This window comes from Leptidea sinapis, chromosome 34, assembly GCF_905404315.1.
Source record: "Leptidea sinapis chromosome 34, ilLepSina1.1, whole genome shotgun sequence".
Taxonomy (NCBI): Eukaryota; Metazoa; Arthropoda; class Insecta; order Lepidoptera; family Pieridae; genus Leptidea; species Leptidea sinapis.
This window is the reverse complement of record NC_066298.1, coordinates 10,702,560-10,726,851: the sequence shown is the minus strand read 5'-3', so window position 1 is coordinate 10,726,851 and position 24,292 is coordinate 10,702,560. Positions and strand designations below refer to the sequence as shown.

At 37.7% G+C, this 24,292-nt stretch overlaps 1 protein-coding gene across 1 annotated transcript in view; it reads left to right on the top strand.

Annotated features, from left to right (window-relative positions):
* The window catches only part of LOC126975049 (WD repeat-containing protein 7), a 96,252-nt gene that overhangs the window by 8,287 nt on the left and 63,673 nt on the right, over positions 1-24,292 (top strand). The window contains exons 4-18 of the mRNA XM_050822839.1: positions 3,611-3,754; positions 6,725-6,790; positions 7,323-7,485; positions 8,135-8,267; positions 9,499-9,525; positions 11,175-11,265; positions 12,656-12,803; positions 13,991-14,092; positions 15,427-15,567; positions 16,023-16,101; positions 17,599-17,740; positions 18,742-18,799; positions 20,422-20,583; positions 21,766-21,886; positions 21,953-22,116. Of these exons, the coding sequence (XP_050678796.1) occupies positions 3,611-3,754; positions 6,725-6,790; positions 7,323-7,485; positions 8,135-8,267; positions 9,499-9,525; positions 11,175-11,265; positions 12,656-12,803; positions 13,991-14,092; positions 15,427-15,567; positions 16,023-16,101; positions 17,599-17,740; positions 18,742-18,799; positions 20,422-20,583; positions 21,766-21,886; positions 21,953-22,116 (1,741 nt within the window). The remainder of the gene's footprint in view (positions 1-3,610; positions 3,755-6,724; positions 6,791-7,322; positions 7,486-8,134; positions 8,268-9,498; positions 9,526-11,174; positions 11,266-12,655; positions 12,804-13,990; positions 14,093-15,426; positions 15,568-16,022; positions 16,102-17,598; positions 17,741-18,741; positions 18,800-20,421; positions 20,584-21,765; positions 21,887-21,952; positions 22,117-24,292) is intronic.

The window sequence follows — 24,292 nt, the reverse complement described above, 5'->3', positions numbered from 1 at the left end:
GGATTAAATCCTTTTTCTTCAATTACTGCAGTTGCTCCAAATGAAGTCATTTGAAAGCATGCATTGTAATTTCTAATTTGTTGTAAGAATTCTTTAGAATTTTGTGTTTCTCCTTTCATATATTCTAGAAATTCCGGTGGCAGTGATTTTAACTCTGGTAATTTAATTTTGCCACTTGAACAGCATATACTTTGCGTTTCTCCTTTGAATTTTTTAGCTTCACAAAATTTGCATACTTCATTCATTCTTCCGATCACTATACTTGAATGTTCAAAATAATTTCTAGTAGGATTATAATGAAACACCTCTTGTTCAAGACTGTATTTTTCCCGACGTTTTTGACGAACAGAATATACAGTTGTTTTAGAAACTTGAGCCTCCATTTGTTCATTTAGTCGAAGATCACGCATTCTTATTGCATTTTGTATTCTTCTATCATCTGCCTGTTCATTTGTCTTTCTTTTTCTTTGCAATCTTTTTCTGATTCGGTCCGTTTCTTTAGAATCATTAAGCTGCTCTTCAGTCTGATTATTTCGACTTTGATGATAATTTTCTCGAAGTAATGTGAGACGTTGTTCTCTTTCGTCTGTAGTTTCATTTCTCCGTGACATTTTTTGCCTTTTCGATACAATTCGAGAACGTGAGAATACGCATTTACGTTTCGGCATCGTTAGTAATATTTTAATTTTTTTTCACCTTTTTCACACTGCACTAAAATAAAACAACTAAAAAAAAAAGAAACAATATTGTGTATTACACTGCACGTTAAAACTTTTGATTCTTCACTTTAAAAAACACTATACGCTGTTATTTATGATTATTTAATTTTTAATATTTATTTTTTCGTTATACAATTCTTATAAAAAATCGACTGAAGCACGGGTTTGACATTTCGGCTTATATAGTCGCAAAAATTATCCCCACTACCGACCAAATTTTCCGGATTGTTCTAATAATTTCGACTTTTAAGTATCTCAAGAAATTTTAAAAGTTTCTAGAACGATCCAGCATATTTCTAATCTATCAAAAAGTTGAGATACATTTTGGAGCTTTCTAGATCATTGGAGGAATTTCCAGAACATTCTATATTGATCAGAAAATTAGCATACAATCTAGATCAATCTAGTAATATATAGAACATTCTTAATCGTTCAAAACCGTGGCATATAAATCATTTCTAAAACATTCTGGAATATTCTAGATCATTCTAGAAATTTCTAGGTGATTCTAGAATTTTTTCGAACATTTCAAATATATTTGATATCAGAGCCTTGGAATACATTCCAAAGATATCCAAATTATTCTTGGATGTTCTAGATTATTCGATAAATTTCTAGATCATTCTAGAATTTTCTAAATCATTTTTATTCAATCAGAATCTAAACGTAGATTTTAGAACTCTTTATATAATTCTAGAATTTTCCAGATCATTCTAGACATTTCTGGATCATTCTAGAATTTTCTAGAACATTCTCATTCGATTAGAATCTAAATGTAGATTTTAGAACTTCCCAGATCATTTTAGAATTTTCTAGAACATTCTTATTTAATCAGAATCTAAACGTAGATTTTAGAACTCCCTACATCATTCCAGAATTTCCCAGATTATTCTAAAAATTTCTGGATCATTCTAGAATTTTCTAGAACATTCTCATTCGATCAGAATCTAAATGTCGATTTTAGAACTTCCCATATCATTTTAGAACTTCCCAGATCATTTTGGAATTTTCTAGATCATTCTAGAATTTTCTAGAACATTTTCGATCGATCAGAACATTGGTATATATATTAAAGCTTTCTAGAACATTCCAGAAATTTCCTGAACAATCCAGACCATTTTAGATCAATAATAGTCACATTTTCAAAGTTAACATCTTTCAACCCCCGTATCTTTTACACACTTATAATTATCGACTTGCAACCACCATAGTGCACAATGGGAACCTTGTACCTATTGCCACATACAAACACTTTTGGTCTGCGATGCGTAGTTTTGGCTGCAAGGTGAAATATAGGGACACACACCTCCAATTTTATATATATAATTTATTTATATATATAATAGATAAATTAGATGCACAATAATTTTGTTACATATATATTATGTACTAAAAATAAGTTTCAATAAATTGCCTTCTCCTAATATTGCCTTTTAATGTAATTGTAAAGACTTGTTATATTAGTACTCTAGTAGAGTGGATCATGCTCTTCATGAAAATTTCTTCCTCAACAGTGAATAACAATAGCGAAATTATGGAGTACAGCACATACCACGATTGTCATTTTTTACTGTCTATATTAATTCCATACATGCTTCTAGACAAACTGTTGCTTCCAGAGACCAAAACATCATTCCGCTGTATTTCGGGTACGGAAATGGCATCTGTTGTGCTTTACTTCTTGGGGTGTAGTGGGGCTTAGTAACAGTGTAAATAAATTTGGGAGTATAGGGATTACCACTGTCTCCACTATTTTCCAGAGAATACACCAACCACAAATCTTTTTTTAACCTGCATTCTCAAAATATTCTGGAATAATGAGCACAAACACGCCACATTATCACAATGTCCATAATTTTTAAGTCTGAATCACAAACTACACACATTATATGGTTTGTTTTGGTTATCATTTACTTATGTTTTTTTTTTCAAAGTAAGAAGTTATCCATAGCGACGTCTATTAGGTTGCCAAGATGACTCCAGCATCTCCAAATCTTCTAAATCAATCAATTCTATTATATTCATGTCCATTTTTGTAGAACTAGTAACCTCAAAATAAAATTCAATGAAGTTTGATGTATGTCAAAAAGTTAGAGCTTCGTTTAAACTAGGGGTCTTAAGTGGTTTAACTATGGTACCAAAGGATCACTTTTCCATCCATCAGGATGGTTTAGTCTTAAAACTCGTTTTGTAATAATAATCAACTAAGTCCATGGTCTAAAGCTGTTTTAAACCCAGCACTATCTTAAGCCTACGTTTTGTAATTCTACGGTTTGTCTTTTGTTTACCTTATTCTCAAATTCACTTGACATTTACTTTTTCGTTGCTTGAAATTAATAAGGTCGTAACTACAACTTCAGTTTTTATGGTTATGTCTATGGTTCCGAAACGAAAAAAGTCAGATAGCTCTACCCTTGTGTTCATTTAATATCGCCATTGTAGCGCCACACTGTACATACCAAGTTTTTCTGAGGTATTCCTCTATCTGCCTTTGCATTCCTCCATCAGATGGCAGAAGACATATTGTATAGTCAAGTGTGGCACTTTGGGTATAAATTTCACCACTGTGAATTCCTAAATTTATAGCTTGCACTAAAATAGTATATTACGCACCTACACACCGGAGACAAATCGCGGGTGACAATGACCTAATTATCTCACGTGGTATACGTGTATACAATTTTTTCCCTCACCTGGATGAAAAGCTGGCTTTTAGTCCCTGATACGAGGGGCAAAAGTCGTCTCGACGGTAGAGAATCGGCCACTTCTGTCTATAAATCACCTCTGGACGGAGTCCAACATTTTCATCAATTTATTCCAAAAGTAATACCGAGTTGATGTTTTTTAACAAAAATGATATTGCAGGTAATGGATTATATTTTTGTTTTCAGGCATACCATATGTGCAACAGTGAGGATTTGCGGCTTTTCTGCAACGGGTACTATGCAGAAATATTGATAATGGACCCCTTCTCATTGGAGATATTGTTCTCTTTGAGCTCAAAGATGAACCCTGATTGGATCTCTGCTTTGCATGTAAGTTTAAAAAGTGGCCAAGAGCGAGTAGGACTCGCCCATGAAGGGTTCCGTAGCAGCAATTTACACGACATAAAAGTTCTTGTAGTTCGTTGTAACGATTTATGACGTATTAAAAAAAAGCTACTGACTCGATCTCTCCTTCAAAGCAATTTTCGGTGGAAATTTGCATAGTAATTTACATCATATATATTTTTTAGTTTCATCATATCTATTAGATGACTACCTCTAACCTACACACATTTTTACCACTTTGGAAGTGTCTCTCGCGCAAACTATTCAATTTAGAAAAAACAATGATATTGAGGTCACACGTATAGGTTTGATGAATAAAAATTTTTGAGCTTCTGTTCTAAATATGAGGAACCCCCAAAATTTATTGTTTTTTTTTTTTCTATTTTTGTGTGAAAATTTTAATGCGGTTCATAGAATGCATCTACTCACCAAGTTTCAACAGTATAGTTCTTATAGTTTCGGAAAAAAGCGACATGACGAATCTATAAGGGTTCCGTTTTTTGCCATTTGGGCACGGAACCCGAAAAAGTAGTCTTTAGCCGGCTATTTGTTTCAGGGGGTTGGAAGGGGAGCTCCCTTTGCAATACTTATACAGTGTGGCGCTATAACGGCGACCTTAACACACGCGTAGAGCTATCTACTTAATCTTAATCGTAAAAAATAATTCTAGAATTTAAAGTAAATAATTGAAATTATGAAATTTTTAAACAAACAAATTATATATTTAGGAAACAAAATTTTAATCACCCTTACGTGGTCGCATAAGGCGAAGTAGGCGTGAGTGCCCACGATAGAGCGCGGCTAATAGATTTCTTACAGGTTGTTTCATAATGATTATGAAAATAAATAAATGAAAATTGATTTACTTAGGTGAATTACGATTTAATTTTTGAATATAATTTCCATGATTACGGTTAATAAACACACGGGTAGAAACCCGTGTGTTTATTTAATGTTATCATTGTAGCGCCTCGCTGTTACGTTAAGTGCCTTGTATTGATGTGACAACCAGGTCTAAAGTGCGTCATTTATGACGTACATAAACGTCGGGTAAATTGTATAAAAATCCATTAAGAATCCGTTCTTTATTTTACATTTTCTTTGTTCATTGAATTGTATATTGTGTGAGCCATTGACAGCCTTATTATATTTAATTCCATCAAAAATACTAAAATTATCTCTACCTTCATTTGACCTTGTCGAATTAATACACACAATTTATTTGCTACAATTAAAATATAGTATAAAGCACTAAGTATCATTCGGGAAAAAGTCAGATTCCACTACTTGGGTGTATTAAGGCACTTGGCTTCGTTCGTGCCTACAAATGGCACTCTCGTTTTTTTTAAATTAAGATTAAGGGTTGAAAAACACTTCAATCCTACGATCTTTTGTGCCCCTGCTTGCGCAACCGCGCATGCCTTCAAGTCCCTCTACCTAAAAATGAGATGTGGAAATCGAGGCTTCTAGCTAGGGAACGTACGCCCTTAACGTGCTGAAGTTTAAATTACATCATCAAGACCCATTACTTTTAAGAGGCGTCGGATCCTCAGAGGGTTTAGGCAGGGTACGCCCTCTGCCCTTAGTAAATGTACTATAGGGTCCGAAATAACTTTTTTTTAAATGCTATAAAAAAAACTACTGAATATTTTCTCAAAATTTCTTTTTTTATTTGAAAGTACAATCCTTCCGGTTAATAATGGAAAATAATTTTATTCAAATGGCTGCCTCAGCTGGCCATGCAGTACTACCTACACGAGCCTACACGATCGGTCCAATTTTTAAGCACATTATCGATTGTGTGCAGCTGTATTTCACCAATGGCTTCACGAATATTGTCCTTTAAAGCGTCAATTGTCTCTGGCTTGTCGGCGTAACACTTAACTTTGACGGCACCCCACAAATAATAGTCCAACGGTGTCAAATTGCGGCTCCGAGGTGGCCAAACGACATCAGCTCTACAGCTGATAATGCGATCTTCAAACACAGGTCGCAAAACATCGAGTGTAGCTTCGGCTGTGTGGCACGTAGCGCCGTCTGTTGAAACCAAATGTTGCCAATATCCTCCTCTTCAATTTTTATGAACAAAAATTCGTTCAACATGACCCGATAACGATCACCATAGACTGTAACGGCCACTCGTAGCTCATTTTCGAAGACTAAATGGCCCAATTATGCCTCTGGACCAAAATCCGCACCAAACAGTGACTCGTTTTGGGTGCGTCGGCTTTTCAATGTATGCTTGCGGGTTTTCTGTGCCCCAAATGCGACAATTTTGCTTGTTTACATACCCGCCAAGATCAAAATGAGCTTCATCTGAAAAGATGATATTTTCGGCAAAATCGGCATCTTCTGTAAGTCGATCGCAGGCCCACTTAGCGAAGCGATAACGCATTGGATGGTCAGTTGGCTTCAACTCCTGAACCAATTGGACTTTGTATGGCGTCATACCAAGGTCTTTATGCAAAATTGAAATGTTCAATTGTTGAGAACGACGGTGAATTGATGTTGATGACGCTTCACGCATACTTTCTGCCACAGCAGCAATATTCTCGAGTGTACGCACTGTTTTTGGCTTTTCACGCTTTGTTTTATCCATGAGGATGCCAGTTTCTATCACTTTTTTCACAAGATAACGAACATACGGAGCTGACGGTCTCTTCTTCCAAAATCCGTACGCAATTTTCGCACACATTCTGAAACATTACCATGATTTTCAAAGTAATGTTGCAATATTTCCCAGCGTTGTTCAAGTTTATACATAACCATATTCGTCTAGCGGAAGGATAAACTAATTATCTGTCAAATCAAACATGAGCTAAGTTAGTAACACTTCACGAAATAAGCACTAGTTGAAAAAAAAAAACGTTCGTTGGCGGACCCGTTATAAGACACCCTCATCGCTAGAATCGCCAACTTTCAACACTGTATATCTTTTTATTATTTTTGTTGCAGGTTTTGCGCCCATCTTCAAGAAAGGATGATGTCGTCCTAGCTATCTCCATAACAGGAACTGTCAAGGTTGGTCTGACATAACAGACGGTAACGCTGATTGGGTCAGAGCTACATTTGTAACAATGTTTAATTTCCTTTTCCTTTTTGATGGCGGACGAACGAGCGTACGGTCCCCTTGGTTAGTGATCACTGGCATCGATACCCTCGTAGTCGATTGCAGATCAGACAGTCAGATCTTATACCGTCGGGTGATCCATATGCTCGTATGTCCTCCTCTTTCCTAAAAATACCAATAACTGTGACTACCTCTTATTTTACTCCACACGCTCTCTAACATTTTCTGACCAATAACTGTCGCTACTTGAAAAGAATATGATTCTTACAATATACTGCGCAAAGCTATCAATTCTGCCTTAATAATTGTGCTCATATTTATCTTCTGTCACACGCAACAACTTTTGGGCCCAAGCTAGTAAATAATTGAAGACTTGAGTATTGACTCTTGATCTCTATCATATATCGCATTTCTTTCCTGTTAGACAACCCAAATAATGTATGTATCAGCTTAATTCCATCACAAATGTTTCCAAAATTCCAGGTATGGTCGCTTCTGGGGCATGAGAACAAACAGTCAGAGCCGATCTACGAGAACGAGTCTAAACAAATCCGGTGTTTGAACGCGCTGTCACTCAACTGTTGCGCGTATAACCAACGAACAGTGCTCATTGTGTGCGCTAAGTATTGCCAGATCTATGACGCAGGTATGTCTGCCGATTTGGTAGTTATTAGTGAACTTATTTTTATTTAATTTTATTTCTTACAGATGAACTTACAGCGCTAAATAGCAGAATGACAAAAAAGATTCGTATAACTGAAGGCCAATTACAAGTTTATACAAATAAGATCTTTAAACGAGCGATTCTTGTATGTATATATAGTATGAATATCAGAAACGGCTCCAACGACTTTCATTAAATTTAGTATACAGGGGATTTTGGGGACGATAAATCAATCTAGCTGTGTTTCAATTAAAAAAAAATAGTTTATCGTTGTTTTAATGAGAAACAGCTACAATAACATAAGAATAAAAAGGTAAATTTCGCCACTATATACAAGACTGCAATAGCTCAGATATGGGTGATCCGGAAAGCAGAAGAGCCCGGTTCGAATCCAGATATCCTTTTAGTTTTTTTTGTTCAAATTTTGTACATTCTTAAAAATCCGAGCAAGACTCGATCGTCCGGATATTTATGTTGAAGTATAATGAAAGAATTTCTTATGATTATTTAATCTAGTTGTAATGCCACATAGGTAATTACAGAAATGCAAATTCTGTAAATTTGAATCATTGAAATTCTTGAGTTTGATTTTTTTATGTAAGAAACTTTCAAATTTGGATGTTGTTTCTAGGTGATTTCTCCGTGCTTTGCTCCATTGAAGCGCCATCTGGTGAGCGATGGATGTCCGGTGATTTCCTTGCGCCCGATCGCGTGCTTGTCTGGTCCACCGAAGGCAAAGGATACTTATACAAACTACCCGCAAAGTATGTTTTGTGTTGTTTGACTGTACTTAATATTTGGGATTTAATCTTTTTTGGAATAAATTAAAACTTACTTAACATAAAAAATAATTTTCGGAAAAACTTACTTAATAAGTGAAAAAGATTTTATTCCAATATAATAATTCATTATCAATGGTGTTTTAAGCTTATTTTCGCATTAGATACTCATCGAAGCACATTTGCTTCCGTTATTTGAGTTCTGTACACAGACAAAGTATACATTATTAATATGACGGTATGTATTGCCACATGTCATGTAATAATCCACTCTAAAATAACAGTGATCTAATGGCCAATCAAATGGGTTATACTTCATTCGAAATTCGAAAATTAACCCAAGATTAGAAATAAAGTTCAGAGTTTTATATTTTAATAGGGGTTTTTCATTAAGGTGACTTTGGTTATACGAATTTTGCACTCTCAGAGTATGTAGATAAATACAATATTTGTATGAAAACATAGTTTCCTAGTCGTCATCGTACATTCTAACGGGGCAAGGGCGACGTTCACAAATATATCTCTCATTAACAGTAATAGACGCCTGACATTTTGACAAAGATCATTAGTAATATTTGCAAGTACTAAAATTAAGGATGAAAGCGTAATTAGAACGCCTCCAGTGCTCAAACCCCACGGGTGTTAGAAATTGGAGAGGTGAATAAACATTCGAGCGCAAAAAAAAAATCTGGGAGAGTTACTTGCGCCGCTTCTTCTCTCTCAGAGCGCCATTTGGTTCCGAAGCGGTAGTAGTATTTAGTAGTTATCAGAAATGACATCAAAAAGAATTCTAAAGGAATCAATTTTGAGAAAATAAATGCCTTTTATGCCTTTTTATACCTATATTAACGCATGGTACAACTTAGTACAGTTCTAGATGCGTTCTGGTACAAATATAAAATTCGATATTGCCAGAATTGAGGGAGATAAGTGTTTACTTAAAAAAAATAACTTATAACAAAATCGCAATGGCGATATTTAAATATGCAAATTTTAATATAATTCATCAATTTTCATACAAATATTTGACGATTCTAGCTACATACCGAGAGTCAACTTAAGACAAATGGTAGTATTTCTTGGTATACACACGTTTATGTAGATCACATGAATAAACAACTACCAATTACTACCATTCCACTCAAATACAAATCATTGTTATGCTCGGTATGCTACGGTGTTGCAAGTTAAGCTAAAATAGTTGTTTTTTTTATAGCAAACTGCGCGGACGGGCTGTGTGTAGGTCAGCACATTCTATATGTATTAAGTTATCTGTAGTTTTTTAAATGGCTTCCGTATATGTGTATTATTAGTTCGTAAAGTTGAGGTTATGTTTTATTTTTAAATGTTTTATTGTATGATTTAAATATAGCAGTAGTTGTAGAGATAAAGTGTCAGTTGAGGCTTATGATAGAAGTTATTCGAAAACATATTACACAATTAAATAAACATAAAAGACTTGAAATCATGTATTATCTTCGGTCTTTTTAATTTAAAGTCTTTTCGGCAAGACTTTATAATTCTTAAATATGATTTAAGTAAAACTTAAACAAAATAATAAATTAACTCGTTAAGTTGCGGCTCTATTAGTTTTGCCAAAAAGATTTTTTAGATAGATATGACATGGCTATCCAAGTTGTGTGGCCGTATCAATCAGGTGGCTACCAAGAATTTCGCCTTATGTAGGCCTCGATTTAGGCGGATGTAAATTTTTCAACAAGTACGAGTAAATTCCATCTTCCTATTGTGTCGAAGAAGGTAAAATAATTTATGTTTTCGAGTTTTGTAGGGAAGACATCGAAATCCTCATAAAATAAATCATATTGTCGTTGTTTAATAAATCAAACTTTCGAATGTTCTAGAATAAATCTCGACTTGACAAAATTTCGTAAGTCTTTTAACGTTGACTTGTTTAACCTTCGTTTAACCTTGACTTGTTTACGGGCGCAATTTTGTTGTAATGTTCGAGAATATTCGACCTTGTTTGTCAGATTTTTAGTAGCTTCCCCTGTATGTATCTACTATGTATGTAACGAAATCTTTGACCGCGATTTTCACCCTCTTCTAGATGCCGCATAGGTCGGAAATTTGGTTCTTTTACATGTATATAAATTTATACTAATATAGATAGTAAAATAATTCTTTAGTCCTGTATCCTGTACTAGTGCATTTAAAAAATACGGACACATAGGTTAAAAGACGAAAACAAACCTTACATAGTTATAAGTATTTTAGATGCTATTTCTATTAGAATACAATAATAAATAGTGTGAAATTATATGCTTCAAAGAGTAAAAAGTATTTTTTAAATTACTATATGGAGTGTATGTTCTATAGAAATACTTTCGATAACTAAATAAATCCGTGTGGACTTAATATCAATACAAAAATATACTTATCTATATTTCAAAATTGTTTCTAACTTTTTGAAGCTTTTCTTTAAGTCTTTTCAAATCATAGTTTTCTTTGTTGGCGAAAGGAAGCGAAGTGAAGAAAACTGTCTTGATTTAGAGTTACATGGCTTGGATTTCCAATAAAGGTGGTTTTCGAGTATCGAGGTACAACTAAAGAGTTCTTATTGTAGTTTATTTTTATCACATTCCTTTTTATTGTTTAGTTTCTGTGTAGAATATTGATGTATTTATTTGCGTAGCACATCATTTAATCATCATTGATATTATATTTGCTAAGTGTGACTTTGTATTTTTTTTAATTGTAAACTCGCGGTGCTTATATGTATATGGTGACGAAGATGTAATCATATACCAAGATCAAGTGTGGTTTGAAAATTTCTCAAGCTCTAAGTAAATAATAAACAGAGTCACATTTAGTCGAATTGACCATTGAATTAAATGAGGGTAGTTTAAGTAAATAATTATTTCACGATTGCAGTTCGGTGCCCGACCATAAGGGCTTCCATGGGCCTACTGTGGACCACGATAGCCCAGTCCTGTATGGTATATTGGCCCACCCGGATAATAAGGTAGACATAATATGAGAAATATAAATTTAATTTGTGCAAAAATTCATGGACGATGCGGGACTCGAGCCCGAGCCTCTCGGGGTCCGTCCGAGCGCTCTTACCAACTGAGCCAACCGTCCGAGTGACATATCGACGAAAAATTTGGTATGTCTTGTCAGTAGATAACCTGCTCAATCCCAATTATTGCATATTACGAAATTAGCTTGAGATATCGTTGGGTTGAGATGGGTTGAAGTCCCACATAGTCCCTGAATTTTGGTACAAATTAAATTTGTATACTTAATACCAGAAGTGAAGGATATCATTTAAAAATAACTAACTCTTAACATATAAGATATTATTTTTATAAGATATTATTGATACAATTTTTATTGAGAAAGAGTTCCGGTAGTGAGAAATCTGAAGTTAAAGATGATGTAGCGACCACTCTTTGATATGGAAATGTTGAGGTGGTTTCGTTATATAGGAAACAGTAGACGAATGAAGATTGGTTTCTTTTTATAGAACGATTGAGGATGAAGTTTTTGAAGGAGAAAGGTGCAAGTAAAGATCAGGTAATAACTTAAGATCCTGTATTTCTTAGATAGGTCACAATGCTAGACGTCATGGATGATCTTGAGCTCACTTCACTTCAGTTTAGGTCTTCCCAATAGTCTTCGCTTGGTTGTATTGCCTTTACTTTGTTGTGTATGATTAGATCACCTTTGGAGTTAATATTTAATCCGATTCCATTTATCGGGTTTGAGCTGTCGTTGTTGCTCCATCTGTTTCTCATTGCTGTAGTTCCACAGATGGATTCGAGCCCAGTGTAACACTTCACACAGAACCTTTTGATTTTCTTCCCGGTGTATTGTAAGTTTCCTTACGATGCTTTCCCACACCGTTTGAGCTTCGAGTAAACTTTTCTGGGGATAGAGGGCCAGAGTTGCCGGCCGTTGACAAACGGTAAGAAGAACAGAACGGGGATCCAGATTCTTCATTGTGTGTTCTACGTCATTTATCACGCAGAGTGTTCCGAAGAGTTGTTTGACCTGATTCCTTCCGCTGAGTTCCACTCTCGCACGACACGCCACAGATTACGATATCATTTTCACAATCTGGATGTTTGGCGTTCCTCTACACTGCGGTTTTCAAGGAAACTTCTTCCACATACAACTAAGCTGTAGAATGAGCTTCCTTGTCCGGTGTTGCCAGGCCGATACGACATGGGTACTTTAAAAAAAAGCGCGTACTCCTCTGCCTGCAACGCTCCTGTGATTCTTCTGGTGATTACTTAACGTCAGGTGACCCGTATGCTGGTTTGTTCTTCTTTTCCATAAAGTAATGAATATCAATAAAAGACTTCTCTACGCACCGCCAGCAAATTTGCAGCTTATTATTTTTTTTACAGCTTCTATCGTGTCCCCCTGCAATGCGTTTTGTCCTGACCTCAGTGGGGGGTAAGCAAAGACGTCTCTTGCTCCGTGGAGATTCAGCCGGAGTAGTTCTCTTGTGGAATGTTGACGACGCGGCACCCGCTGTAGTGGGGAAAATAGCGTGTAAGTTTTTAGTGCACCCAATAAATACATTGGTATGTTACTTTTTTATATTTCGATATAGTCAACTTTTAGCATAGTTCATTATGAATATCTTTTTTAGGATTCAGTATATTGACAGAAAAAAACGAAAATATTATAGGATCACTTTGTTGTCTGTCAGTCTGTCTGTCAAGACATACTCAGGTCTACAGTATTTTGAAGCTGTGATAATAAAACTTTGAAGAAGATACTTATCATCGTCTTTTACTGTCATAAATCATAAAAAATTGTACGGAACCCTCGGTGGATGAGTCAGAATCGCATTTGTCTGGTTTATCTAATCTTTAAATAATTTTCCTTAAATCCTCTTAATTCTGCACACCTTAGAATTCCTGTACTAAAGCGATTACGGCTTCATTATCTTCGAATATCTATCCATTGAAATAATGCTTCAATCTTGGAAATATATTTAGATCACTATTAACTAGATTAGATTAACATCTGCATCTAAAAGCAGCTCAAGACAGTGGATGCTCAGCGTCTTGACACGGTCTGCTTACAGCGCTTAGTGTGATACTTAGGCCATGTTGCACGCAAAGATCCGACAACCCTGAGCGTTTGATGGTCACGGGAAAATAGAGGGCAAAAGATCTAGAGTAGACTCTAGGTCTTTTGTCGCTGAAAATTTGAAGATAATATAAGATAAGCGCCGCACTCCACGAGGCGATCGAGCGAAACCGATGGAGACAGCTCATTGACCACTTGAATGTGAGTCATGCTCCTCAGCAGTGAGGGAACGACTAAGAAGAAAAACTAGGTTGGTTTGATTGCAGACATAGCAACAACCTGTGAGCCGGAGCATTATCATGTTATAACAAAACAATTTTTGCTAAACAATTTCGTTACGCAGTTTTTTGTTTTGCATATAAAGAGGTAGCAATAGTGGCTCTGTGTTCGAAATATTTAATTTCAATTATAACCATCGCTTTACTATTCTCGAAAAGACAGCCAATGATCTTTCCGGTCGTAAGACTTGTCTTAAATTTCTTAGGAGTTTGATCTCCAATTGCTCAAAATAGAAGTTAACTGTCAACCTCAATTTTCTTCGATATCTTCACATCTGTCACAGTTTATCTCATCGTTCATAAATTTGAAAACAAAATTTATGAACGATGCGAAACTTTATTTTCGTAATTTTATTGTTTCAGCCCACGCTCCTATAGTGATGACCAGTTTGGAGATGGCGTGGGCAGAAATGAACCCAAGCCCCGTTGGAATTCTGGACCAGTTTAGTCATCCTGAAGAACCAGGTACCTTTAGATGCCTCCCTTTCCTTCCTTTGTGTTTTAACTACAAACTAGGTGGTGTGGAGCCGTGGGAATATTTCTTAAGCAGTCTCACTGAAAGAAACAAAATGAAAGTCTTACAAAACTATTTTTTTTTAAAGACGAGACGAGCAGACATTTTGCTGATGTTAATTGATACGACATGCCCATTACAATGCAGTGCCGCTCAGGATTCTCGAAAAACCCAAAAATTCTGAGCGGCAATACAATTGCGCTAGTCACTTTGAGACATAAGATGTTAAGTCTCATTTGCCCAGTAATATTCCCGGCGCCCTTCAGACCGAAACACAGTAATGTTTACACATTACAGCAGAAATAGGCGCTGTTGTGATACACAATCATCGGTAATCTAGCCGGCATCCTGTGCAAAGGAGCCTATTTATATATTTTGACAAGGCGTTTAAGAGCATCTATTGTGCAATATATAGAACCGATAACTATCACTCTAGTCACAATACAAGTACTAGAACAGTAGTGTAACTCAGCGGTCACTTTGAAATTAATAGTTTTGTCTTCCCAAGATTGCTTAGCGGCTGTGTAAATCGTGTGTATGTGTGTGAATGCGGTGATTCGGGCGCTCTAGCATGAAGTTAAAGTATGGTTCTATTACTGTATTGTGCTGCTGGTTCGATTTTATATTGCCACGTACCAAAGTATTTCATATGTACGATTATTCGACGCTTTATACGGTCAGTAGCGCTCTCTTGATACCTCTGGGCCGTGGTGATCACACCATCAGGTAAAAGAATATATTATCATCTATTATCACCCACCATATGGTCCTTCGAGCTGGATATGAAAAGAAGAATATATATAATAGAATAATAATATGAACAGATATATGGAAGAAGACCTGAAGTTGATGTTAAAACAGTTGTGGCAAATAGTGAAAAACATATCAAAGAAATAAATATGTTTATTTCAACATATTTTCAGAAAATCGCGCGTTTTTGCAACTGTCTATTTTTTACAACGAAACTAGGGAACCGGATCGTATAACGTAGATCGTATAATCAGCCTTTATTCGTATTTTGATAAATGGTAATCTGAAAATAATTAAATTAAAATTGATAATTAAATATATTCTAATTTATTTGTTTAATTATAGCCTCTGAAAGTATGCCACGGTTAACAACTGTACTCATAAATTATATTTGGAATTTTACTAGTGTTTTTCGAACCCTGTAGTAATTTGAATTGTCCGTAGCTGCCCAAAGGTAGATCATCCTTTGGCGATCTTTACATATAGATATAACGTCTTGTTTGGATTTATTATTCAGATTTGATTTGATTTGCAGAAATAAAGCTGACTGCCTCTATATACTTATTGGAGGCGAATCGTCTGGTAGTGGGACGAGAAGATGGTTCAATCGTCATTGTGAACGCGACCCATACGGTGCAGCTGCAGCTCTTGCATGGAAATCACCAACAACTTGACGGTGAGTGTCCCAGACATATATTGTGCGAAATCTATCAGGATAGATGTTAAAATATTGACCGCCTCTCACATACTGTGCGTAAATAGGATGGGATGTAAAAATGGCAGCTGTAATGTCAGCATATTAAGGTGTTATGTTTACGATTTCTTATTTTACAACTACTTATGCGACACAAATGTTGTTATTTTTTATGACTGTATTGTTAAGTGTAATTATTGACAATGTGTGAACGAGTAGAAATAAGAGGCGAAACAAGTTATACTTTTTAATTTATACGTGGGAATAGTAGTTCTTTTTTTTAATATACTGGGCAGATAGCCCTCTTGGGTTATATACTGTATAATAAAATATACAGAAAGACCAAAGGCCTTTTAGATGTAAAGCCGGCTAGAAACCGTACCATCCATACATTCTTACCGACAGAATTAAATAAATAAAATCTTCTTTATTTTCAGACTGGCCCCCGCATCAGTTATTGCTCGGCCACAACGGAAGAGTAAACTGTTTGTTATACCCCCATCACGTACATCATAGGTAAGTACCACATACTGTAAGGCATTCTAATAAAAAAGTGTATACATGTACCTAACAACTTTATTATATTTATCCCGCTTGAAACCAAATTCACTACAAGAAAATATCATAAGATAAAAAATAAAGTTATTGAACACAAATTTGTCTGTGGTATATTGGTATTAGGTATATATATTATAGCTCTCTATAGTACAAGATCCCACTAAACTAATTTTAAATAGCAGCGCATATCTTGACCCCAAGTGTTGTGGATGTAATAGGCAGTTTCGCCACCACATTCCATCACGTGAGCCCCTTGCCCGTTTGCCCTAATTATTATTACATTATTTAAAATATGTAAAAAGAAAACAAAATGTACATAAATAAGTATTTAAATGTAATGTAATAATGTGTGATAGAGCATTTGGTAATTTTGTAAACCTACAAGGTCGAATAGAATACAATAGACGAGCTAACAGCCCGATAAGGCATTACCAATTATAATTATTAATCAATATTTGTAAATGTGTGTGTTAGTTAGTGGTTTAGTATTCAAAATACTAAGGAGCTAATACTAAGCGTGGCTGACTAAAGATTCGCTTTCCTTTTCTATCTTGCTGTATCTCCGTTAGAGATGTCCTACTATCTCGCACGCTTTGTATGTCTATACGGTTGAATATTGTACCAGTAAGTCTGGATCTGTTTATAATGTCACTGAGAGTCCCACCAACGACCGCACATGATATACTTAGTGCTAAGGCTACTACGGGATTAGTTGTGGCGGTAATACTGCCAGGCCTGTCTCAGTCCCCGTGTAGGCATCGAAATCGTAAGTACGTGCGGCGGCCTCTGCACAGCAGCCAAGCCAGTAAGGACTCACAGGCAAGCAATGAGCGAGTTTTGTTTACCTACTACACCGATCCGACCGATCTTTTTAAAATAGAGAAACATAAAAAAACAAAGCATATAAGGGTCATTACGATCCATATTGAAATTTTTTAATCTTCCTAAAGTGCTTGCAATAGTCTGATTTATAGTTATTATTATTAGAATGAAATTACCATTCACGATTGCTAGGTAGATATTTATTTCCTATGCTAAGTAGGTATTACTATGTCGTGGTCTTCCAACTCATACATTACTATCTGCAACTGATGTAGGTTTGACAACGAAATAATATTGTTTTAAAATTACGATTACATACCTATTTATATTGTAGAAAAAACTAAGCAATTTTTAAAAGATGACCTTATACTAGGTAGGTACAGTTTTGGGTAAAGAAGACAGCCCTATTGTCGTCAGAATAGGTGAGAGTCACGCGATAGAAAAAGTGGCAATTTTTAGGTAAATAAAAATGTAGCGCTGTGCGATCTGAATTACACCTTATTGTATGGCCGCAAGAGTCCCTATTTCTTTAATTGATTTTGCAGAGTGACACTTCTGTAATTGTACTATTATATATTCTTTGGTACTGCCCCCGCTCTCACATGGAGGTTATAGAGCAATATTATTCAACAGATACGACAAGTCTCACTTAGTGTCGGGCGGCATTGATTTCGCGGTTTGCCTGTGGGATCTATTTAGCGGTGCGTTGCTACATCGCTTCTGTGTCCACGCTGGAGAAATTACTCAGCTCATTGTACCTCCGCATAACTGCAGTGTGAGTATATGATTTCATTTATTATTACTTAATTAAAATACATACCCATTTCACATTATCCCTGTTGGATGGCCTTTTTCTATCGCCAAGCAATATTCGCCAAGAGCTGTTTGACCTCATTCATGCCGTCGAATTCCACCTTCGCACTACACGCACCAAATAACGATATCATTCCCACCATTTGGATGTATAGCGTTCCTCCATAGTGTGGTTTTCAAGAAACTTTTTCCACGTACAACCAAGCTGTGGAATGAGCTTCCTTATGTGGTGTGCAGAACGATACGACTTGAGTACCTTCAAAAAAAGCCCGTACACTTTTCTGAAACGCCGGCGAAGCTCCTGTGATTCCACTGGTGTTACGAGAGAAGGTGGGCTTAATGATCACTTAACATCATATTATTCATCATAACCCTTACGCTCGTTTGTTGCATAAAAAATTCTCTTGCATAAAAAAAATAGTGCAAATAATTTTTGCACTATTTTTTACGATGTAACTACAGCGTGACAGCGGTCAGCGACCCGCTTCGCAGCGTCCAGCTCTATAACGCATTATTTTACAATACGACGCATCCAAAATACGTTTTGGCTACGATTTAGAATCTATTGGCGCGATATTTGATCAAACAAGGCTACTACTATATCAGAACAAAAATAACTGGAATCCAATGGTATTCATTTTTTGTGGAAACGTATACTTTACGAGATATGAATTTTTAGAGTTTTAATATTTCATTGATTTTAACCTCGTTATATACTTTGACTTTGACAGTTGATGATTGCGATGAGAAATATTTTATGATTCTGTTCATACAAAGGAATAAAACCAAGCTAAAACTTATCTGAAAACCAAATCCTTTTCCAGAATAAATTATTCCATATGGTTACAAACTGATTCCTTCATACCCTCCTCAGACCTTAAACCAAAGTGATCCCTTAACGGTAGGTCTATAGTTTTACTATAGTTACTGAACACAAAAATAATATAAATATTTTGTTCGCAGCCGAGAATACAGAAATGTATTTGTTCAGTCGCTTCAGATCACAGCGTCACTTTATTGAGTAAGTATACAATATTAGACTCCTAATAGCTATATGTGTTAGTTTTGTTATTTATAAGAAAAAAAAATTTGCCTGAAATGGAGATAAACCGTTTTTTACCCTAAAACACTCCCACTTTTCCACTTCCCGATCTCAGATCACCCCTAATTTATTTTTCTATTCATTTATATTATATTCTCTTCCGTTTTCAATGGGTTTCATCCTACTATTTTTTTTTCACTTTTTATCATTTTCCAACGCTTCAGCACTGGTCTAATAGGCTTTTCTTCAATATTTTAAAATATATTATAAAATGATCGTTAAGATCTGATAGCCAACTGGTATTTTTCATTCCTCAAAATAATTCCACTTTATGCTTTAAAAAAAATGTTTTAAATTTAAACGATCAATAGTCGCGCTAAAAGTAGACCGCCATGATCGTGACGTCATAATAACATAAACAAAGAAAGATCAAATGTACAGTGCAATCCTTTTTGATTTTTATAAAAGTACTAGCTTACTTTTACTTTTGGAAATATAAATAATTATCATATTTTTATAACATAATACCATTAAATACCTTACTTTTACTTTATAATTTAATTTTGATGGATGAAACTGACCTATTGCTACAGTGTAAAAACCATAATAATGATAAAATCAGGAATATTTTTAATGTTCAACGAAAAAGTGTTATTACTTGACTGGGCAAAAAAAGATTTTAATGATTTACCAGTATTTAGACTAAGACGAGGTAAGACGTGTGTGCCGCGCCGATGTCCGCCGCCGCCGATCGGTTACAAATATCGGCGTGAACGACGAACGATATTCGTCCGCTCAGTTATTAGCAACGGATTCACACGGAGAGATCTAAAGAGCAGGCCACAAATTAATGGTGCCTGGTCGCCGCCAATAAATAAGTAAATTTCAAGATTTACAGTTTTGTTGCTCTAGTGCGGTAACTAAGTAACTGGAATTATTAATATAATGCTTAAAATTTAAATTTGGGCCCCGCTTATGGTTGCTCTTGCCTTCTTTCTGCTCGTGATTTCGTAATAATTCGTATTGCGCTCAATCGGGTAAAGTATTTCGGGATAAAATATACCCATGTCATTTTCTGTACCCTTGACATTTTGTGTGAAAAAATGTCATGAAACAAATATTATAAACATACACATATGGTTTCAGTCGTGAAACGAATGTTTATCACAAATGATGATAATGAATTGTTTGCACTCACAGAGCCTACATATTTATTTTGTATTATAGACTATAAATATAAGACGGGGCAATGACGGTCACATGGTCAGGGTCCTCGTGGTTGTCCATCGTTATTGGCGTTGAACACGATAGCAAGTAAAACACAGTCTTACAAACACACGGAATCAATGCTATTAATAGCAACAAACGTTAAAATCGTAAAGAACTTGGTGTTGACACAACCGTCTCGCTCGATAGTTCTTCCCTGACTGCCTGCTCGGCGCTCGCCCGGCGCCCGCTCTCGCTCACACTCGCACCACACGCCGATGACATCCGAGCTAAGACGAATACCGAATTATCTTCGGACTCGTTTCTTCTGCTCGACATTCTTGACTACGACATATAGATAAACAATTATTATAATTACTTAACATATTCTCTAGGTCTGTCTGAACGGAAGTGCGTCACGCTTGCGTCCCGCCATCTTTTCCCCGTGGTAACAATAAAATGGCGGCCGGCGGATGATTTCATGGTGGTGGGATGCAGTGATGGTACGGTCTACGTGTGGCAGATGGAGACTGGACATTTGGATAGAGTGTTGCAAGGTAATATATATACTAAAAGTTGTAAGGTACTATAATTATTATTGAATTAAAAATGCGTCTGTGTACTTAATATATTATGTAAGCACATGTGAACTCTTAACTAATTCTTCTCTTTCATAGCAAAACAAAATAACTGCAAAACATTTATGTTTAGATTTAGGTTAAATGATATGAAAAATTGCTTGAATGCAGATCTTCGCTTAATCGCTACAATATGGCCGCAGCATAAGAGGTTAAAACTATTTTGAGTACAAACCTCTGTAGTATCCTCACTTCGTTACAAACAATTAGCATAAATAACAAACCAATAATAATAAATAACATTGTTGACAGTGCTACTTGCTAAATAAATACCTTGAATAACACTTCACACTATACTGCGTTTGGGAAAGAATGATAAATCTCCCATTCATTCCCAAACGCATTAATAGAAGTACTTGTACTTATATTTACATTTGGGGTATTGATTTTTTTAACGACAATGAGGGTCGTGACGAGCAGGATGTTCAGCTTATGGTAATTGATACGCCCTGCCCATTACAGTACAGTGCCGCTTAGAATTCTTGAAGAACCCAAAAATTCTGACCGGCACTACAATTGTGCTCGTCAACTTGATACATTAGGTGTTTTGTCTCATTTGCTCACTAATTTCACTAACTGTGGCATTCTTCAGACTGAAACACAATAATGCTTACATATTATTGTTTCACGGCAGAAAAAGGCGTTGTGGCAACCATGATCTAGTCGGCATTCTGTGCAAAGAATCCACCCACTGGGAAATGCCCCAAGTCGCTTCTTGTTTTTTAGGCTCTGGAGAAGCGCAGGGCAAATTAATTGATTTTAAAAGAATAATTTTCAAATGAAATAAGTCACAAGTGTGTGTGGTTGTCGCGTTAGAATTGAACCATCCCATACATAGGATACAGAGAACGGAGGATGGGCAGCAGCATCCTTCCGAGATAGCACCACCATCAACTGCGATCGCCCACCCGACTGCCAAGCGTGGCGATTATGGTAAAAAAACTGCTTTGGGGGAGGCCTTTGACCAGGAGTGGACGTCTTCCGGCTGAAATGGTGATGATGATGAAGTCACAAGTGTGTAATTATTCAGGGTTGCTCGCTCTGCTACACGAATACGTGGAATGCTAAAAGTTCGTCTCATCAAATTGATGTTCTCTTTAGGTATGATAGCCGAAGAGGTCCTTTCTGCGTGCGACGAAACCGCAGCTGACGAACTCGGCGGGGCCATAGCCGCCGGCACTGATCTACAAGGCCTGGCCAATCCCGCGGTGCATTTCTTTAGGTAAGCATGTATGAAGTGTCGTGAGGTGTCTGTCGCAGCTCGTCAGTAACCGTGCCACTGTCCCAGGGGCCTCCGTCACCGCAACCTCACGGCCATGCGCGCCGCCACCCAGCGGGGCCTGGCCGCGCTGCACGCCGGCGAGCGCGGGCCCAGCGCCGGGCCGCTGGCCGAGCCCGCGCGGCCCCGCCCTCCTCCGCTCACCATCCAGGGCTTCAGGTCCAACCCGGCTGGTGAGCACCTTACTCATTGACACGAATAACATACATGCTTCTTCTGCTTTGCGTGCCTCTCCGACTAGCAGATATTATAGTTATCTGCCGGGTCCCGGTAAGCCTAGAAAGAATTTGACAAAATAAAGCCAATTTATATAATGGTAGGGCAACCCGAGAGCTAAATAGAGATTTACTCGAGCGTCGTGGGCGCCTTTTCCATTGTGAAGATTAGATGCTAAAAAGGAAAAAAAGTTTATATGATGTGCATGTACATCAATTTTTTTTTTTTTTTTTTATGGAATAGGAGGACAAACGAGCGTACGGGTCACCTGGTGTTAAGTGATCACCGCCGCCCACATTCTCTTGCAACACCAGAGGAATCACAAGAGCGTTGCCGGCCTTTAAGGAAGGTGTACGCGCTTTTTTTGAAGGTACCCATGTCGTATCGTCCCCGAAACACCGCACAAGGAAGCTCATTCCACAGCTTTGTAGTACGAGGGAGAAAGCTTCTTGAAAACCGCACTGTGGAGGACCGCCACACATCCAGATGGTGGGGATGATATCCTAACTTGTGGCGTGTCGTGCGATGGTGAAATTCGGCGGCAGGAATCAGGTTAAACAGCTCTTCGGAACACTCCCCGTGATAAATGCGGTAGAAGACACACAATGAAGCGACGTCTCTACGCAACGCCAAGTGATCCAGCCGTTCACAGAGCACTGAGTCCCCGACAATTCGAGCTGCTCTACGTTGCACGCGGTCAAATGGATCGAGCAGATACTGGGGTGCACCAGACCAGAGATGACAGCAATACTCCATGTGTGGCCGGACCTGCGCTTTGTAGAGCGCTAGAATGTGGGCCGGCTTGAAGTATTGCCGTGCTCTATTGATGACGCCCAGCTTCTTCGAAGCCAATTTGGCTTTGCCCTCCAGATGGCCACGGAATTGGCAATCGCTCGAGATTTCTAGACCCAGTATTCCGATACTAGGCGCGGCTTTAAGAGAAGTGTTCTCGAAGAGCGGTGATACGACAAATGGGGTTTTTTTAGTGGTAAACGCGCAAACTTGAGTCTTCTGGGGGTTAAATTCGACAAGGTTCAATTTACCCCATTCCGCGACCTTCTCGAGAGAGGACTCGATAGAAGACACAAGTTTCTCCCGGCACTGGTCGACGATTTCCCGAGAGAGACCTGCATGGCCCGTGTATAAGGCATCACCAGTGCTGTCATCTGCATAGCAATGCATGTTGGAGGTGTCCAACATATCATTGATATGCAGAAGAAACAGCGTAGGAGATAGCACACAGCCTTGGGGCACTCCAGCATTCACGGGCTTCGGGTTCGAGCAATATCCGTCGACAACGACCTGTATGCTACGCCCAGTGAGGAAGCTGGAGGTCCACTTGCACAAGCTCTCGGGAAGCCCAAATGATGGAAGTTTTGAGAGGAGCGCCTTGTGCCATACACGATCAAAGGCCTTCGCTATATCCAGGCTAACTGCCAGGCCTTCCCCCTTGCTTTCAATAGCCGCCGCCCATCTATGTGTTAGGTATACCAGAAGATCACCTGCCGACCGTCCATGGCGAAAGCCGTACTGTCGGTCGTTGATCAACTGGTGACCCTCTAGGTATACTAAAAGCTGGTGGCTAATTATGCTCTCCATGATTTTGGAGAGCAGGGAGGTGATAGCAATAGGCCTGTAGTTCGCCGGATCCGAACTGTCTCCTTTTTTTTGGATCGGATGGACAAGGGCTGACTTCCATGAGTCAGGGACTACGCCTTTGGAATAAGAGTGCCGGAATAAACGCGTTAGCACCGGCGTCAACTCAGGGGCACACGTTCTAAGCAAGATTGGAGAAATGCCATCCGGCCCGCTCGACTTCCTGACGTCCAACGAAAACAGAGCTCGCCTAACAGTTTTCTGTCTGAACTGTACTTCAGGCATAGAGCTCTGACACCGCGGGATGGTCGGCGGTGTTTTTCCGTTGTCGTCAAGAGTCGAGTTGGAGGCGAAAAGAGCGCACAGGAGCTCGGCTTTCTCTTTTGCCGTATGGGCCAGGGTGTCATTCCTCATGTGCAACGGCGGCATGGACGGCTGGTTGAAGTTACCAAGAGCAGCTTTCGACAACGACCAGAACTTGCGTGTTTCGGTCGGGTAACAGGAAAGCTGCTCGCCGATTTTGACGACGTGCTTAGA